The sequence below is a fragment of the Paroedura picta genome, chromosome 9 (assembly GCF_049243985.1).
Source record: "Paroedura picta isolate Pp20150507F chromosome 9, Ppicta_v3.0, whole genome shotgun sequence".
NCBI lineage: Eukaryota > Metazoa > Chordata > Lepidosauria > Squamata > Gekkonidae > Paroedura > Paroedura picta.
The window spans coordinates 20575931-20596686 of NC_135377.1; the positions used below are offsets into that span (position 1 = coordinate 20575931).

General features: G+C 40.8%; 1 protein-coding gene across 7 annotated transcripts in view; it reads right to left on the reverse strand.

Annotated features, from left to right (window-relative positions):
- VPS13B (vacuolar protein sorting 13 homolog B) overlaps positions 1 to 20756 on the reverse strand; it is a 383695-nt gene that overhangs the window by 189503 nt on the left and 173436 nt on the right. For 5 of the 7 annotated variants that reach the window (XR_013234028.1, XM_077351820.1, XM_077351819.1 and 2 more), the window contains exons 24-28: positions 18456 to 18676; positions 14118 to 14324; positions 7914 to 8085; positions 6869 to 6983; positions 1403 to 1544 (exon numbers count right to left, since the gene is read on the reverse strand). Coding sequence is in view for 5 of the 7 variants with exons in the window: in XM_077351820.1 (XP_077207935.1) it covers positions 1403 to 1544; positions 6869 to 6983; positions 7914 to 8085; positions 14118 to 14324; positions 18456 to 18676 (857 nt within the window). In the remaining 2 variants the exon portion in view is untranslated. Of the gene's footprint in view, positions 1 to 1402; positions 1545 to 2096; positions 2164 to 6868; positions 6984 to 7913; positions 8086 to 14117; positions 14325 to 18455; positions 18677 to 20756 lie in introns of all 7 variants that reach the window. The other 2 variants (XR_013234030.1, XM_077351821.1) reach the window with 2 other exon arrangements.

Here is a 20756-nt window from a genome sequence, read left to right on the forward strand (position 1 = left end):
ACAGCTGGATGCCTGCGGTGTGAAACAGGACTAGATGGACCACTGGCCTGATCCAGGAGTACTGTTTTGTGCTTATGTTCAACACTGAATTGTATTTTCTAAATATGTGGGTCTTCTGTCCTCGCAAAATTTTCCCATCCACTTCTATGACAGCTGCAACTCAACTCACATAGCAGAGTTAAGTAAGTTTTTCCCCTAGCTGTGAAATTAATGGGGAAGACCACTTTAAATGTCTCTTTCGGAAGCCACACAGCTCCCACGTGTCCAAGAGGCAACTGCACTGAGGCACTTTTAACTTTTACACATAAAAACATATGCATCATTTCAATTTAACTAACTACGTATTTGCTTTTTCAATATTTTCAAATTGGGATATTCAGAAACAGTCCTAGAAGTAGCTACTTAGCTGCATTTTAAATTCATTTTGTGGAAAAAGGAACAACTGATCTTAAATAATTAAGTTGGAATATTGGACTTAGCACTTAGCAACAGATTAGTAAATTAGCTTCGTTTGTGTTAGAATGAAAAAAAAACTGGGATAAGTAGCAGCAATTACGTATATATATATATATACATATTCCTGATATAACACAAAAAAAAAACAATCAAGAACAGAACTTCCAGTAACATTAAAATAAAATAAGCTAACAGAATTGGTTCTTTATCTGGCAGTAGTGACTATTTGTTACTTGTGGAAAAATCTCAGCACAATATGAAATTTTAGTTTCTTTCACCCTTTCTTGTCTGAGTAAAAACAATAAAAGACATACCAATCAAACTAAGCTGGACTAGAGATGTGATGGCCAGGAAAATATTGTGAGAAAAACGTTTTTCTGAGGACATCCTCCTTTTCCCCCCAACCCCCCAAAAAGGGAAATTTGGGAGAACGATGAGGGGGGGAAATCCTCTGACCCCCCTTTCCCACATTTTGGAATGAATGAAATGAAAAACAAAATGCATAGTTAACATGGACATTCCTCTATTTTTTCCCCCTTGTATATGATTACACTGTTATTCTGCAGGGAAAATGGAGATTCTCAACACATGTTCCCAGTGTTCTTCCACTACTACTCCAACGAACCTCCTGAATAGAGTGTCTGTATTGCCTGCACCATCCCTCCCCCTACAACACATTCGCTGGCAGGGGCTTCTGGGAATTGTAGTCCATGGACATCTGGAGGGCCGCAGTTTGACTACCCCTGACGCAGCGCTTCGGGCACGAACGGCTGCTTCGGACGCCAAAGCGCCCAACCCTAATAATGATTATCAGTACTCTTAACAAATAGGAAGGAGGAGAGGAGGAAAAAGCGTTTTTGGAGTAGCATTTCATAGCATCACAACTCTCATAAATATTGTATGTTAATGGAAGTTCTGCAGTAAACATGTAATGTTGATTTCTTACAGAAGGAAAGAAGCCTGAGAAGTTACTGAAAGGATCCTGCTTGCTGACGGGTCGGACCAACAGTGTACGTCTATTCAGCTTGTCCGTACAGGAAAGGAAGACACCTCCACATTTCCCAAGAGACCAAGAGTCTTCCCCAAAGCTTGAGGAGATATAGGCAAAAAAGCAAAAACAAACAAACAAACACAAAGCCATAAGGAAGAAAAAAAAATCAAGTATTTTGTAATAAGCTGGATTATGCCAAGATCCTTCAGAGCGTAATGTAGATTTTCGATAATTCTTAAGTATTACAAATCAGTAATATTGAAAAAAGAAAAATCATGAACTCAAAAATATTCGCAAGTGTTTAATCGGAAGCAGCAACATAGCAGGAGCTAAAAATTGACCAAGGACTGAAATAATACAGGATTTCCATAGACAGCGACTAGCTATAACTTGATTTGCCTTTTCATTATAAACAAGAAGCTGTATTAGAACAGAAGGAAGCAGACTGCAAGAACCAAGGAATGGGCATCAAAAGCATGATTTAAAAAAACCTTTCCCACAAAACCAAATTGACATTAAAAGGGACCATGGTAGTTTGAACTATAATTCTTGCAGTCGTTCTCCCTTCTGCATGGTAACGAAGAAAGTAATGTTTAGGTTTTAGGGTAGTTATTTGGTTAAATGTCTTACTCTACGACAGAAATCTCACCACAAGTTTTTCTTTGCATTGTAGAAATATGCCTTCAAATACTCCAGATTGCCAGCCTTCTCCTAGTCTGGAAAACACAATGTTCACCTTATCTATTCTCTGCAATTTATCAGTCCACACAATTCAACTATGTGAATATTAAAGTTACAAAATGACTAACTCAAATACGGATGGAGCCAGCTGGCCGATGAATTCACCAGGGGTGACAAGGAGAAAAGAAGCAGGAAGACAGTCATGAAGGAAAGAACTGTTGTATTGCTCAAATCCCACATTTAAATATGGTTGTTGTTGTTATGTGCGAAGTCGTGTCCGACCCATCGCGACCCCATGGACAATGATCCTCCAGGCCTTCCTGTCCTCTACCATTCCCCGGAGTCCATTTAAGTTTGCAAAATATGGTTGTAGAGTCATACAATCTAAGCCCATTGATTTCAATGTACTTAGATGGGTACGACGCTGTTTAGGATTGTGTGGCTTTGCTTAAAATATATTAATAAAGTGAGGATCTAAAGCACAGTACAGGTGCATTTGAGGGGGAGGGAAGAAAAGAAAAAAACAACTAGGTGACCAGCTGCAGCTCTGTTGGATCGTGTAGATCAGGGGTAGCCCGCACGGGCGCGGCCCGGCCCTGATTCCCTCTCCCCGCCCTCCCGCAGTAAGAAGCTTTCCGGGCCGCAAGCTTGCGGCCTGGGAAGTTTTTTACTGCGGGGGGGGCGGGGAGAGGGAGCCGCTGCCCTGCGCCATGGCCTTCGCAGCCTGGCACCGGGCCGCGGCCCGCAGGTTGGGGACCACTGCTCCAGATGTTCATGGATTACAATTCCCATGAGCCCATCAGCAAATGCTGGCAGGGGCTCATGGGAATTGTAGTCCATGACCATCTGGAGGACCACAGGTTGACTACCCCTGGTGTAGATGTAGCCCTGTGGCTGCTTCTTGGAGGAGAGTGGTGCGCAGGTAGCAGTCGCCCAGAATTCCTTCTCAAAGGGTTTTTTTTGTTGTTGCTGTAAATCTGTATTTCTCTTGTTCCGAGATTGTTCCGCGATCTAGAGCAGGGCTCGGGTCTCCTACTCAAGCAGTATGGCAATCCAGACTGGAGAGTCAGGCTCCTGGTCACCAGAGGGCCTATTGCAAAAAATTGCATTTCCGTTGCCCTACCTGAGCGAGCAGGGGCGTGACCTAACCAGCCTGGATGACTTCAGCCCCACTGAAGGAGAAAGAACATGTTTGGAAATAAGATCATCGAGGATAAAACTGCTAAGGGAAACAAAATGATGTTGACAATGCCCCTCTTACCTGTAACAGGAAGCAGCTGAGGTGTTGTGATGGCATCAGACCTATCAGGCTTGATTGAGGTTACTGAAATGACTCTTCCCCTCACCCCTAGCCACTGGTTCAGCGGCAGTTATGTCATGTAATGCAGGGGTAGTCAACCTGTGTTCCTCCAGATGTTCATGTTCAGCAAACTCTGGCAGGGGCTCATGGGAATTGTAGTCCATGGACATCTGGAGGACCACAGGTTGACTACCCCTGCTGTACACCAGTTATATAGTAAATCAAGTAAGTATAGCTGTCTGGTTCTTCTATGGATACCTTTAACATGGTTATTCCATTCAATGTTGACAGGGTTCTGAGAGCTGTGAAGGTGCCCATTTGTTTTCTAAATCTCTGACCTTCTTGATTGTTGAAATATTATAAAGAGGAGGTGGGGGAGCTGTTTGAGTTTATTATTAACATGTCATGGGCATGAGAGGTGTCTCCTAGGCTTTCAAAGGAAGTAGCTACTCATGAGTGTTAAACTTTCTGTAGGTAAAAAAAAAAGAGGTGGCTAATTATCACTCTGTTTCAGACTTATCCTTCTTGGGCAAGGTAATCATAAATGGTGGCAGAGCAACTCAGCATTTTCTGGATGACACATCTGCTTGTGATCCTTTTCAGTATGATTTCAGGCCTGTCTATGTTACAGAGGCAGTGCCTCTGGGTGGGCAATCTCCACTGGGTGGGCAATCTCCACTTATAAATGGGTAAGGATTGTGGACTTGATTAATCAGCAATTTGATGTAGTGGTTAGGAGTGCGGACTTCTAATCTGGCGAGCCGGGTTTGATTCCCTGCTCCCCCACATGCAACCCGCTGGGTGACCTTGGGCTCGCCACGGCACTGATAAAACTATTCTGACTGAGCAGTGATATCAGCGCTCTCTCAGCCTCACCCACTGTTACGCATGGCAGGATCCCTGCCTTATGCCTTGGCACACTGTACTCCTTAACCAATAGCGCAGCGCGACAGTCTAGACTTGGGAGCAAGCTAGACACAGGACAGACCAAGTCACTCTGGCAGGGCAATGTCAGAGCAGACTCCATCTTAGGAAACAGGACAAGCCCAGGCTTGTTCTCAGCTACTGGTTTGGAAATCCAGGTGCCTCCATGCCCTACTCTCGACCCCCCCCCATTGTATTTCTAAGTGAGTGGACTGGCTTCCTCCTGTTTAAAATCCTTTGTCTTGCAACATTTTTCACACTTGGCCCCTCTGCCAGGGGATATTTCCTCCCCACACCCTGCCAGCTAGACCTGATGGCTCTCTTCCTCAGAGCCATTAATACCTTTATCCAAATCCATTTACGGCCATCACCCCCACTTGGCCAGGTATTGTCCTAATCTCTGGGGACCCTGGAAACTTCCAGCACATGCTTACCTGAGCCTTGTCACATAGCCCCCTTCCCAAAATCCTATAAAAACTGTGGCTTCACACAGCCACTCTGAGTGTCTTCCAACCCGGGACCTCCCACGCTGGTTCGTGCTCCTTCCTCTGACCCACCACTCCTCGGACAGGTAACTATCAAGCCTTCCACTCTTCCTCCCCCTTCTCTATATGACTGCTTGTATGTGTGTTAGCTATTTGTGTTTTTTTGTTTTTTTCCTTTCAATAAAAGCATATATTAATATTTTACCATTTAAATCTGTGTTTGCCTTGAGTTCCTACAGGCGTAATAAACCCTCGTATACAAAGGTAACGATCCGATAACGCTAAGTTACCCCCCTCTCGCAGCATTTGAGCTAATATTCTCCACAAGCTCAAAGATACGTGTTTTAGGACACGTGTTCAGCAATTTGGGTAACACCACCTCACAGGGTGTTTGTTGCGGGGAGAGAAAAGGGAAGCCGATTGTAAGCCGCTTTGAGACTCCTTCGGGTAGAGAAAAGCGGCATATAAGAACCAACTCTTCTTCTTTGACATAGTCAACCATGTGATTGTATCCAAATATTTGGATCCAGGGCTGGAATCAGAGTTAACTTACCAGGCTTGGAATTACAGTTAAATTACAGAGGTTTAAGCAATTTTTTCTGACAATGTCCAGAGAATATGTTATATATGAGAAATTAGAAATCATCCAAGGATTTTATTTCCCTCAGGGCACTGTGTTATATCCGATGCTGTTTAATGTGAATGAAGCACTTATAGGAGATCATCCACAGCTTTGAGTTTGGATATTTAAGACACAGGAGGCAGCTGGGCCTATCGTAGGACAATACATATCAGTCATGGCATAGGCTGAACAAACTGAATCCTTATAAGACAAGTGTGATGCTGGTAAGTGAAGCTGAAGTCTTGGAGGATGCGTTTTTGACAATGTGCAGTTGAGTCTGTCTGATTCTGCAAAAGGTCTGGAAGTTATGCTGTATCCAGCATTGTTATTAGAGCAACAGGTCAATATAGCTTCTAAGAATGTTTAGCTTCACCTTCACTTGGCTTGCTTTGACTTGGCTGATCTGTCTCCAGATCTCCTTGCAAAGCCTTCTGCATTTATGAACCTAATACCTTCTAATTGCCTTTGAGCAACTCAGTTCCCAAGCACAGTAAAAGCATCATGCTCTAACCTGAATGCAACATTTGATTAATTACCATCGATTGTGTGCATTCGGGAGACTGCATCGGCAAACACCAGGCCTAGCCTTAGACCAGGCCTAGCATCAGATGCAAAACAAATTGTAATTAGTTAATCATCTGAACAAAGGAAGACCACTAGCTACGGTTAATGAAGCTACCTCAAAACCAGGGTCTGAAACTGTTTTATTAACCACTGTTGGTCTTGGTGCCTTGCAGGTCACTTCCTAGGACTTTGCTTGTGAAAAAAAAATGTTCTTGATAAGCAGATGACCTGAGGAGTCAGGAAGAAAAAGTATCAGGTAGAGGAGTGGGTAGGTTACTTTTGCAGTTGTAGGTTCAAGAGTCTATTCTAGTACAGAACAGAAGTGGCATTTCTGGGCAGCTGCTTTTCAACTGAAGTTGCCAGTTATGGAATGAAACTCGGGGGAGGGGGGAGTTGAAAGAGGTCTGTAAATCCTTAGATGCTTGGGCAAGTGCATATTTGAGGTCCAGTTGACTGACAAGAGGAAGCAGGATTCTTCATATCTGGTGTGAGGAAAGGCTATGTTGCTTCTTTTCCAAATGTTTGAGAAGGGGGCATGTGGATCTGTGGCTGCTAATTATGCAGCTGGTGATCCAACACGGTTCTGGTCGGATAGAACACGATACCAGCCAGGGAAGGTTAAGAGTGATGCCACCGAAATTATAACATTAAGGCAAATCAGGCTTGACTAATACTCTGCACAACACACTAGTCACAGTCGAAATAAGAAATTACTTCATGTGGTAGCATGCTAGCAGCTTGATTAAGACACCATTGCTTTAAATCTATGTATTCATATTCTCTCCAAAATAGTAATATATTACCAAGGAAATGAATTAATAGAACACCCAGTGTCCTGTAATTACCTGTTTCTGTAGTGGTCAATATTGAAGCTTTCTATTTTACACTTCACTTTAGTGTAGACATCTTGGACATCTACTGAGGCACTGAGGTCTTCTAATTCACTCACAACACAAATCTCTGCAATAAAAATTAAATTTTACTATTTATTTATTTATTTATAATGAGATCCAGCTCTTAAAAAACAGATCCACAAATAATGCTCAGCTTTTGTTCTTAGGTATTTCAACTGCAATATTTGATCTGAATTTCACATTCATCATCCACAAAAAACAAAGCTTTACAAATATCTAGTGCTAACAGGCATCATACAAAACAATGGAATCTGGATTAAGCATTTATATGTCCCAACTGCATTAAGCATATAATTTCCCCTCCAGTTCAGCTTGGTCCACAGGTGCAAACACTCCTAGCTCATGAGGAACTTTACATTCCTCACCCCATCCATCAATGGGCTACTGTACATGCACAGCTGTAGAAACCTGTGGAAATGCCCATTCATTAAATGTTCTGGTACAGATCACAGGGACTTGGATTCAGTCTCCCCTTGTCATTAACAAAGCCTACCAGCACAAACACTTGCCAGTGTACAAATCAAAACAAGAGCATCATGGTTAGTCTCTGGTGCATAAATCCACTCCATTTTTAAAAATAACATATACAAACCCACTATACATATTTAGTCATTAATCGTCATTGAACTTAGGCAGATTGTAAGTGGGTGGACAGAAGGGATTGTGTCGGTGCTTGGCTCTTGTGGCCATTTCCTGTATTCTACAGGGGATTGGACTAGATGACCCTGGAGGTGTCTTCCTACTCTATGATTCTAGGTGTTAAGCAGCCATGGTCTGCAGACCGGGAGGTGCTGTTTGAGGCAAGAACACTTAGGTGTAGACATGTTGGTGATGGAGGATAGGTCACTGGGATTTTACGCTTTTTAGAATTATTGATCTTGGTATTTCATTGGATTAGTATGATTATTTTATAATTTTAGTTGTATGCAGCCTGGCAAATTTTTTCAAATGATTTAAAAAATTATCCATGCAGTACCTGTGCCTTTATTTTCTGGGTCTGGTGCAAATAACTTTATTGTGAGCTTTGGCAGCATCCACTGCATCCATAAGCTAACACGTCCACTTGAGATGCCAATATTGCTTGTGGTTTGCTCTAAGGTAACAGAATCTGAAAATGGAGAATCATCCCCTCCTTGAAGAGATTCACCCTGCAAACAAACAAACAAACAAACATGCATAAAGTTACATACAAAACTCTGACCTACAATCTTTGTTACTATTTGGTTAGAAACACAAAGATGAGTATACTTAAAATGTAACAAGTGTGCATATGTAAAACAATTTTTAAAAACTTGCATTCAAGGACTTGTAAAACAATTTTTAAAAACTTGCATTCAAGAACTTGACCATGATGATATTTTTTTCAAAGATGTTCATCATTCCTAAGGATGCTTATCACCTATAAGTGAACCATTACCATCTATCGGGTCTCAATCAAAACTCCCCATCAGAAATGCCCAGAGGAGGACATCTGGGGGCGTGCTGGAATTAATCAATTGCCTGGACAGCTGCTAACTAGAGTTTTTAATATTTTAATATTGTATATATAAATGCAATAAATAATAATGATACATGAGCAATAGATTTTGAAATTCTTAAACATATAAAAGAAACTGAAGTATTTTAATTTTAACTAGTTTTGGATGGACAGTCATGTTGGCCTGCAGAAGAATAACAAGGTTCAAGTCTAGTAGCAACTTACAGACCAACAAGCATTCCAGGGTACAAACTTCTGACGGTCAGTTTGACATTACTTACAGTTTTGTATCTGACAAGGAGAACTTTTGACTACTGACAATTTATATCCAGAAAAGCTTGTGGGTCTTTAAAGTTGCTACCGGACTTGAAGCTGGCTTTTATTCTTTCACCAGTAATCGTATTCGAAAAATGAAATATTCACATTTTCGCAATAAAGGAGTGTTTATTGTAATTATCAGCACATTATCATCTCGTGCATTCAAATATCCACTCCCAGCTTCAACAGCACCTCTTCAACTATAACTCTCAGCAGAATTTGGCTCCATAAGATGTGGTTTTGAATGCAGAGTACAAAGTATCATACTGTTCTGTTTGAAGTACTCAGAAGGAGAACTGCACTCTCGTACTTGTCATCTCATTCATCTCCAAACATCAGAAAAAGAGAACATTCCATTGAAAGTTGATCTTTCAAAGCATCTTTAGCATTTAGAATGAGCTTCTGGAGGAGCTACGGGCCCTGCGAGAGCTTTCTGCGTTCCACAGGGCCTGCAAGACGGAGCTCTTCCACCAGGTTTATGGTTAAGGCTGGAGCACGGAAGAAGATCTGGACCCCCCACCCTGTCATCAAGCCCTACTGGGTTCCTAGGGGCGGTTTAAAGGATAATGAATTGTCCACCCCCAAGGTTTATTATTGTTAGAACTGGGTTGATTACCGCCGTGTTTTGGAAGGTTTTTAAGGTGATTGTGTGGGTTTTGACTGTTTTGAATTGTTTTATGGAGTTTTATTGGAGTTTTTATGTTTATTGTTAGCCACCATGAGCCTTTGTGGGAGTGGCGGGATATAACTATTAATAATAATAATAATAATAATAATAATAATAATAATAATAATAATAATAATAATAATAACAATAATAATAACAATAACAATAATAATAATAATGTGTTTTAATAACCTCATCATCTAAGCTTGAAAAATAGCTGTCAGAAACATAATCCTGCCGTGAACAAGCAAAGTCTAATACTTCTTTTTGCAAGGGCAGTTTATATGTCTTAAAAAATTATAGTTCCCACCAAATCTTTAGGAACTGTGACAAGAAACACTTCATTTCTCATGCTGCTTTATTTTGAGAATTCCTGAACCCTAGCATGTACAGTTAAGTCAGTTTATGCATTAATTTGCGACTTTGCATCCAGATCCATAGAAATAATGCCAGAATCTGGATAGACTAAGCTATTTTCCCACCCCTCCTCAAGCCAAGCCCTTAAATATACAATGCAATTCTTTTTGCCAGTTCTTGCAAATTGACCAAAATACAGTGTTTATTTTTCTTACGAGAATTTATCTTTATTCATCAGGAAGAACCAAACACATAAGGCCTTCATCCTTGGCCTGCTCTAAAGCTCAGAGATGATCACAGTTTGGGGCAAATTACTGCTCTGCCTTATCAAAATAACTTCTGCATTTCTGCTCAATCACACAGCTTCCCCGAGGACTAAACACTTCCTCTACTGTTTGTACTTAAGTAAACAGTAACAAGTGGCCTGTTGTAGTCTGCTCTACCTTTGCTCTCACTGGCCCAATGCAGGGGTGGTAAAAATGATTAACTGTTTCTAAGCCCTGGTGCTTAAGCCCCTCACTCAAATTTCCAGCTCAACCACCACCCAGTTTGCAATTTAGAAGTCCCGATCTGCTTTATCCGCACAGGAGTGCAGCGCTCCCTAGCAAAGTGTCAGCATGAAAGAATTACTCACAGCTTAAATGTATAAATCATCCACAGATAGTATAAATAAATACTTCAGACGCTATTTAATACAAACAATTGTTGAAATGGGTCTTACCATCACACCCTAACCCACGTTCCTTTACAGCAAAGTTCGGTACGTTTAAAAGAGCTGGGAAAACCTTTCAAAATAATCATTCTGGCCCAGCAGAATAGAAGTATTTTAACTGGGAAATGTCTAAAGTCAAAAATTCATACAAAGCATAATGGCATACTTTTACTATGCAATGATCAAGGCTTTAAACATAAATGGTAAGAGATGTATAAACACAACAGAAACAAATTTCAAAGTGGTCCCCCGATATGACAGTAATCTAAATACATCAAGGAAACGTTGCACCAGAGGACATTCCAGTAATGGTAACTTCACTAAAATATAATAAGCCTCCAGGAAATAAATTCTTCAGTAAATCTACAGTATTACTGTGTGTTTTTTTAAAGTTAATCTTCTTTAAATAACTACAGTCACATCTCATGATTTATGTTCTCCAATTTTTATTTATGCAGTTCCTTTCCCTAAAGATTTTTAGAGTCATCAGATTTTGAATGGCATCTGTTATCCCCATGCTACCTTTCTCCAGAAGAGCTAATTTCTTCAAACTAGTGGCACAGCAATAGACAAGTAGACACTTATTTACGGTCATTGAGACCAGCATAACGATTAGGACCACAATTCAAAAATACAAGACATTTTGGTTAGATGCTGTAAAAAATATAGCATACCTGTGCAGTTAAAAATTAACTTTAAAAACATACCAATTAAAGAAAATTAAGACTTTTTTTTAAAGAAGATTTAAAATTCCATTGGATTTAAAATACTGCCGGACAATCTAAAATCTGTACAAAATAGGAATACTTATTTACTCTTTAAAAGTGCTGCATATCTTAATGGCGGCAGTGCAAAACTTGGCAATGGAAAATAGTTGTATGGCTTCCTCCATCGTTTAGCAGCACCTTTATCTTTTCCCTTGATGGCAAGCCTGAATATCTATCTAGAATAGGTTGGATGGTATTATAAAACGGGGAGCAGCAGTAGTGGCTCACACAGTGAGTTGCAAGGAACTCTGAATGCAGCTGAAGGGGGAGGGTAATACAGTGACTTTGACCAGAGAAGTCAAGGTGATGAAGGTAATAGGACCACATCTCCTAGCATTGTGCAGGTGGCTAGTATAACCCAAAGCAGCAACATGTAATGACTCCTGCCCTTCTTTCTGAGACTTTAGAATGGCTGACATGGTTCTCCTTTTTATATCCTGACAACCCTATAAGGTAAAACCAGCTGAGATAATGTAAGTTGCCCATGATTACTTGGTAGGGTTGCCAGCCCCCCACTCCTGCTGGGAAGCGCCTGCTCCAGTTGCCATTTTCCATTGATAGCAGTGAAAGAATAATAAAATGTCAAACATAGTAATCATCCTATGGCATGACATCACTTCCAGGTTAACCAGAAGTTAACCTCTCCATGAATTGGCTGAAACACTATAGTCAAACCATAGGATTTTTGGCAATTCCTAGAGAGGTGCCAATTCTGGATTAACTCCATCACCCAAAAGTCAGCCCTCAAGTCCCTGTACCCTATAGCCTCTCTCTCTCTCTCTCTCTATATATATATATATATATACACATACATACATATATATACACATACATACATATATATACACATACATACATATATATATACACACACACACACACACACATATACATATATATACATACATACATACATACATACATACATACATACATACATACATACATACATACATACATATATATATATATATATATATATATAATAAAACACTTGCCAGTGCCATGCTCTACTAGTCATTCAGTAGTTGTGACATTACCACCTTCATTGAAGCCTCTTGCTCCAGTAAGGATGCCTCTGTCTCCTCCCCCCCCCCCCTTAGCAGTGCTCTGCACTCAGCACCAGTGCTCACACATGCAAGGTAAGTGGCAAAATCCAAATCAGATATGATTGTAGCCTCTTAACAGAGACTGCACCGTTTCACCTATGAGTGCCCTATAAGTGCCAATGTGAACTGGCAACAAATTCAGGTCTGAGAGATCAAGCTAAGAATTATGAAAATCCTTGTTCAAATCTCACCGTTTCAATGAACTCACTAGATTACCTTAGGTAAACCATTTTCATTCATACCAGTAATATGGGGATAATAATACTGACCAACCTTAAAGAGATGATGGACACCAAGATAGGAAGTCCTTTGATCACTCAAAAGGCCTATCATCATCCAAGTATTAATATTACACAACAGAGCCCCAGTAGGATACATAAATGTGGGTCACCACCAAAAGGCAGTGAAAGAACTTCTGGTGTGGTTAGGACCATGAAAACCTTTATCTATAACATTCTCTCCTAACGGGTAGGGTGCTTTTTAGTTAGGTAAGCCAACAATATTGTTCAGATAGAGGCAAGTCATTTGTGGAATAGTACACGCCAATGTGTGAGGGAGCTATCTATTAAGAGAGATGGAAAGGTTAAAAAGAAAAAGATTATGGATATTTTTGTTCCACTTTCCCATATCTATCCACTAGTGACTTTTGTACCAGTGTAAACGTTGGGTCTGCCATGAAAACGCTGGAGGGCGTCACCCCAAGGGTCAGACATGACTCGGTGCTTGCACAGGGGATACCTTTACCTTTTAAGTCATGTCTGACCCTTGGGGTGACGCCCTCCAGCGTTTTCATGGCAGACTGAATACAGGGTGGCCTTGCCAGTGCATTCCCCAGTCATTACCGTTTACCCCCAGCAAGCTGGGTACTCATTTTACCGACCTCGGAAAGATGGAAGGCTGAGTCAACCTTGAGCCAGCTGCTGGGATCAAACTCCCAACCTCATGGACAGACAGCTTCAGACAGCATTCCTGCTACTTACCACTCTGTGCCACCACTCTGCACCACCAGTGATCAGCCCTCAATTTGAGTGGGAAATTTCTACCTATTTGCTTTGTGGAGCAGGAGGACAAGTTATGGCACTCTGAACTTGGGACTCTGGAGCCAAGGCATTGGATCAACTCACTGAAACGATCCTAAAGATTTGTTGTGTAGAAGATACCACTTGTACAACTAACCTGCCTCTAGGCACGTTATTTGCAAGAAACATCTGATTCTCTTATAGACCATTAAAGACACACTCTTCCCCTCCGTTGCTGGTGCTTGGGTGTGCAGAAGACTGTCACTGTGTGAGAAGTCTGGGAGCCCTGGGCGCAAAACCATGTTTCCTTTCCCTCCTCTCCCAATTTCTGCCTTCTCAGTCTTAGGAAGTACAAGGTGTCTTATTGTCTAGGTTGGTTAACAGAAAATGGATGTTTCTGGGGTGGAGGAGAAGTGATGAGAGGAAAAGGAGAGATGTGAACTGAGAGGTCCCCCTTACACAATCATATCTCCAACCCTTTACCACACTTATTAAATGGACAGGCGCTTATTTAATTAGCACTAGTGGCAAGCCAGGCATATAATGTTAATAACTAGTTTTGCCAAGGTTTGACTTTGAAAGTATTTAATGAAAAATGTAGTGGACTACATTGCTTATGAACAAGGATGCAGTACCAACTGAATCCTTTCCCGTGTTTAGTTATGCATATATTTTATCCTTTTCCATTTTTATTTGGCCTCTGGCCCAGCTAACATTTTCCAAAACACTTCTACATGCTACATTGTTTAATTACCTCTGTGGTTGTCCCAATGTCAGCAGATGGACTACATGTGCTGGTATCTGGTGGAGCTGTCCCAACACTACTTTTAACAGGGGAACTAGGAAGTGCTGGCCCCGAAATGGATTCTGTGCATGCCGTGGACTGAGGCACAGTGCCTTTCTTTTGAATCTTATTCCAGACTTTGTTCATGATCTCTATTAGTTCATAGAGCAACTGCACCTTGAATAGAAAAAAAAATCCAAGATAAATGAGTTCAGCAAACCATCAGACAACTTCTATCCAAACTAAAGTTGCTAGCCTTCAGGAGTTGCCTGGAGATCTCCTGCGATTACAAAGTATTTCCAGGTGACAGATCAGCTCACCTGGAGAAAATGGCCACATTTGAAAGCGCATAACCCAAAAGGTTGAAACAGAGAAAAAGAAAGTAAAATATAACTGTGCACGTTGTGCCAATGTACAAAATATTGTATACAATTTAATGATGCATTCAGAAGTGCTACAATATTATTTTAAAAACACATTCCTGTGGTTCAACGTATGAATACCTAATTGTGATATAAAGACAAATGTCCATTGATATAAATACAGGTTTTAAAGTACATATTGTCTCCACATGCAAGACCCAATATACCGAACACGTTTCGGCACCTGGCCTTCCTCAGTGGTATAATTCAAACTGAACACTCCACTAATTTTACAAAAGCATATGTAAAACTCATTGTGCACAGAATGGACCTTCCACGCGTTAAGATGCTCACCCATCGATTAAGCAGTGTCAAATTTTCTTGTGATGCAAGATGGGCAACTCATCCTTTGCCCATCGATCTTCTTAGGTCTAATATGAAATGCTTGAAGCTCTGCTCACTTACAACTAAACAAGTTGCTGAAACGCATTTGGTATTGGTTCTTGCAAACGGAGACATGTTAAATTTCGATAACAGGATCCTAGTTTCAGCAAGCTATACACAATAGTATAGCCCACAACTCTATTGCCTGTGTAGACATTTCTTTTGAATAATTCAGTTTTGCACAGTTTGCAGAAAGCCAGGAAAGCAGGCGCCTTCCTCAGGCAGGCCATTCCATAACGTGGGAGCCATAACAGAAAAGGCACGCATATGGCACTTGTTGATTTGTTCTCTCTATGCAAGAAGAATAATGAACAACCTACTGAACTGACTGCTGAGATATGTCATTTCAATACTCAGAAAAGGTTTAACTTGCACATTGTTTGACTCAAGTTCTAAGGTATTTATAGAAAGCTTCATAAATAAGCATCAATCATGCAATCTATATGGCAACAGATTGCCCTATATACTATATATATATACACACACACAATATAAAATATATAAAACAAGTCCAAGGAAACTACAAACGCAATACATAAGCACATTCAGAGCCGGATACCATACCCAACTGGCTATTCTAAGAAAAAAGTCAACCTCCCACTATATATTGCAGCACTAGGACTCATCTAGAAAATGATGCTGACTTCTCATGTGGGTAGAAGAGACACAGAAACATACTGTTGTCAGCAGGAGTTGATTTTATGCATATGGGAACATATCCATTGATTATGCCTCTGCTGCCTCCGTATTGGAAAAATATGGAGAAATGTATGGCTCTTCAAAATGTACCGTAAATAATATATTAAAATCTCCAACAAACTGCTTCCGTGCATTTTTACATACAGCTTTTTTTCTTTCTTAATAGATATATTTTTCATACAGGCCTATTATTGTTTTCCAGTCAAGACTTGTAGATGGTATTCGGCAATTTGAAATCTAGCCAAGTTCTTGGGGATTGCAGATGTACCTTTGCAGGACTCTTGCTGTTCCAAAAAACACCATCTTCTTCTGGCTTGGTATGTAGGGAAGCAAGTTATACTAATCCCGAAAAATGCCCTCGGCCATTCCATTAATTTGTATATTATTTTATATAATAATATGCAAGCATTCATGTGCAGATTCTGTGCAGGTATTAAAGCCACAAATAAAGTATTGTGCTTCTCTGTAACATTGCCAGTGATGATGCCTGCTGAATTGCCCAGATACAGATCAGCTCACACATCTGGGTTCTCAAGGAGCTTCACAGAAGTTGGAGTTTCATCTTCCCATGGTCAGTAAAATACTAGTTTTTAAAACTTTTAAACTGCAAAAATAATAAGGGTTGCCTGGCATGCAGAGCCCACAATAATAATTAAAATAAAATCACTTTATCAATCTCACTTAGAGAATAGGGATACATTTATTTTTATTTATACTTTAACTTTCTCATGAACAAAAATCGCTCAAATGATCTTATATGCCGCTTTTCTCTACTCGAAGGAGTCTCAAAGCGGCTTACAATTGCCTTCCCTTTCCTCTCCCCACAACAGATACCCTGTGGGGTAGGTGAGTCTGAGAGAGCCCTGATGTCACTGCTCGGTCAGTTTTATCAGTGCCGTGGTGAGCCCAAGGTCACCCAGCTGGTTGCATGTGTGGGAGTGCAGAATCGAACTCGGCTCCCCAGATTAGAAGTCCGCACTCCTAACCCCTCCACCAAGCTGTGTGAAAACTGAGACTGTTCCCCAAGATGCTGATCTGCTGCAAGCTGCTTCGGAAAAGTTTTTAGAATATGTATCAGACATAAATTTGGGAACACGTTTATTTAATGGATTGGCACTTTTGAGACACAACTTTACATAAAAGATCTGAAGATATGAAAGCACTGTAACCAATGTTGCTGTACAAAATATAAAAAGAGGTATTTTCCTTAATATAAAGAATTGAAAAGAACCTACTTGGTAGTCTAAAATGTTTTATTGCACTGACTGCATTCGATTATACAGGGGTGGTGTTTCGATTTAGAATGCTGGTGGCAATGTCTCCAAAGTGAACTGTTTAATCTTTCCCATATACAATCTAATCATTAAGAAAGAGCTAATGATGATGTGAGGTTTCTTTTATGCCCAATTTTGGCAATACTTCTTAAAAGTTGTGAACGTTTGGGTTACTATCTTCAAAATTAAAAATGCAATATAATAGACAGAAGAACATAGATAATGAAGAAGTTGCTTGGTTTATAATGTAAAGAGATCCCTGTTAGCCATGACATAGCCAAAATCTGAATCATGATGCTTCAGAATTTATGTCACAGTTGGGTTTATCACAGATTGACTAGTTATTTGCCATAGTAAACATGAAAGGCAGCTTTAGTTCTCCAAACAGTTGGTGACACGCAAGGAAGACGCACCAGGGAATTGCAGTTGTCTGCCATTTGTCATGTGCCTTTCGGTGAATGCTTTTTTGAAGAAAAAATTATTCACTTTTGCATGGTATCCTATCACAACTGAATCCAAATCACAACTGAGACTTCAAGGGGGCCATTTGAGACCACAAGATGATGAACCAAAAACTGGAGATAAGTGAAGGCGTGCAAGCAGAATTGTCTTCTGAGTTCAGCAGAAGCAACAACAAAATTGCATTGTGGAAAGAAAGTCTTAGAACTTGCTTGCCTTTCAAGATGTGTCACTGTTACTTGCATTTTTAAGCCCTTGACATTTTCTAGTTAATGGGACTTAATTGAAAGGCCACATAAAAGCAACCTGAGTTATACATGTTCTGTCTGCAACCTTATAGATTCCCTTTTAATGTCTTTTATAATAGACCAATCCAGGAGGGGATCTGGTTTTCCCTGACCCAACCCTGGTCCACTATGGCCTGTTTTCCTACACTTATCTATGTTCTACTGCTTCAAATACCAGTTCCTGGAACTGTGACAAGGCAGCTTCTTACCTGATGGCTGAGCTGTGGAGACCTTTTCTCCATGACGTTTAAATATAACTGGGATCAAATTCAATTAAAATTACCAGCACAGAGCACATAACAAAGCCATCCAAACGCTGCACACTTAATCATGGCAATCTGAGAATAATGCTAACCTCTCTCCCACTTATTGTCCTCTCTAAAAGAGTACCACTATTTTGCTTGAAACGTTTCCATGCTAAACAGTAGAAGGTATGTGTTAATTTGCACAGAAATGACATTAGATCATTTCATTAGATGCATCTATAGTGACAGCAAAGCAGGGCCCCAGCATTTAATAGTACATCTGCAAGTGATTTCATTCCATCAGCCAAAAGATGCATTTATGTACCATAGCTATTACACTTTGAAACGAATTTAAATTACACAACTTGAAAGAGCTTCAAAGCGAATCTTAATCTAAGCACCCTGATCTTGATGGCTCAGTTTTTAGGGACCGGGAGAGGGGGGATGCTTAAAAGAAGTGAACTTTCCCCCAAAATACAACAATCTTTAAATCAAGCAATTTTTAATTTACCCTAATAAATCAAATAAATGCACCAACCTGAGGATTTGAGCATTTTACTTCGAGCGACTCAAGGTCAACGTGAAGACATACAACAAACGAGTGCCTGTATTCAGACCCTGCAGCAAGCAGCTTCTGTGACGTGACCGCCAAGGTAGAAGTGCAGCCCATGGGTTCGATTAGGTTAAGGGTCATTTGCTGCCCAAGGAGTGTGTAGATACTGAAATGGCTGAGACTGATTGTCCAAGGGAAAGCATCACCTGGTGATTCAAGAACAAAGGAAAACAAAGCATTCAACAGATGCACAAAGACATTCAAAGGTACCAAAAACTCGTAGTTGGATTAATACTGTACAAAACCTTATTAAAAAATATTTGTTCAAGAGCTTGGGTAGGGTTGGCCCTGGCTAGCACTTGGAAGGGTGACCTTTGAAGTATACCAGGTCATGACATGGGGGCAGGCAGTAGCAAAACACCTCCAAATGGCTTTTGCCTGGCAGCCAGACAATCTTAGAATCTCCTGGCTATACAATAAATAAATAATGTATTTTGCAACTGTATTCCTGAGTTTTAGTGACCTGTCCATGTATGTATGTATGCACTTAATTTCTATTGAGATTTATTTACCACCACTCTCTGCCAAGCCTGTTCAGGGCAGCTTACAATCATGATAAAATTACAATAAATGAATAATTTAAAAAAACATTCTAAAAACCCCACAGTATAACCCTCATTATATTAATATTAACATTAACATTAACAGGACCATAGTAACTACCAAACAGCTGTCCCTAGCAGTGTTCCTAGCTCTTTAATAGCAATCAGGCATATTTCTAATACTTTCGTCTCACAGATTTCAATGGGAGACTTTGAAAGATCGGCATCTCCCTTCAAACAGGATGCAAAGATGCTTAGTTCTAACGGGATCATTGCCTTCATTTAAACATTTTTCTCATAGAAGAAAATATTAATTATTGGGATTCACTAACAAATAACTAAAAGTTCCTTTCTTCTCTGGTATAATTATAAAGATGAATATATTTGTGATGTGGTAACAGATCTGCAGAAGCGGAAATAAATGCTAGACAAACTGTTACTTTTTTTTACTGATTGCTTTGCTCATATATCTCTGGCATATATATACACTGAAATTCCTGCTTCCTATCAGGTGAAGATTGGCACCAATAGGTAAAGCAAAAAAAGAAAAGAAAAAGTGTCAATGAAAGTTCTGGAACATCTGAATGAAGTTTCCAAATATATGTACTGCATAGTAAACATGAAACATCCAAGGCGTAAGCTACAGGGATTTATTATACTGGACGTTTATCTAGCCTCTTCTTTCTTCCATTGTTTTTTTTTATTATTATTATTATTTATTATTTATTTGATTTGTATGACCGCCGCTCTCGGAAACCGGCTCGCGGCGGTTCACAACATTTTAATACAGATACAATATATTAACCATTAAAATTCCCCATTAAAACCCCATTAAAACAATGACTAAGTCACAATGATGGCGATTAAAACTATTCCCGTACAGGCCCACTGGATGAGCAGAAGGGAACGGAGGATAATTGGGCATAGGATGGAACACTCTGGGGAACCAGGTCAGTCTAGTACTGGCCTCCCCCCTCCGGGGAGAGGGGTCCGATCTTAGCCCCGGGCCATCACCCGGCCTTAGACAAACGCCTGGCGGAAGAGCTCCGTTTTGCAGGCTCTGCGGAACTCAGAGAGCTCCGACAGGGCCCGCAGCTCTTCAGGGAGCTCATTCCACCAGGTAGGGGCCAGGACCGAAAAGGCCCTGGCCCTTGTCGAGGCCAGGCGTGCCTCCCGGGGTCCTGGGATCATCAGCAGATTCTTACCCGCAGAGCGAAGTGCCCTGCGGGGGGCATAAGGAGATAGGCGGTCCCTCAAGTATGCAGGACCCAAGCCGCGTATAGTCTTAAAGGTTAATACCAAAACCTTGAACCTGATCCGGAAACAAACTGGCAACCAGTGCAGCTGCTTCAGCAGAGGCTGAACATGGGACCTCCAAGATGATTTAGTGAGGACCCGTGCAGCTGCATTCTGTACCAGCTGTAACTTCCGGGTTAGAGACAAGGGTAGGCCCGCGTAGAGCGAGTTACAGAAGTCTAATCTAGAAGTAACCGTTGCATGGATCACAGTGTCCAGGTGTTCCGGGGGCAGGTAGGGCGCTAGTAGCCGAGCTTGGCGTAGATGGAGAAACGCCGTCCGGGCTACCTTAGTGACCTGGGCCTCCATGGAAAGTGAGGCATCCAGAATCACTCCCAAATTCCTGGCTTGGGGCACAGATGACAATTGTACCCCGTCCAGGCAGGGA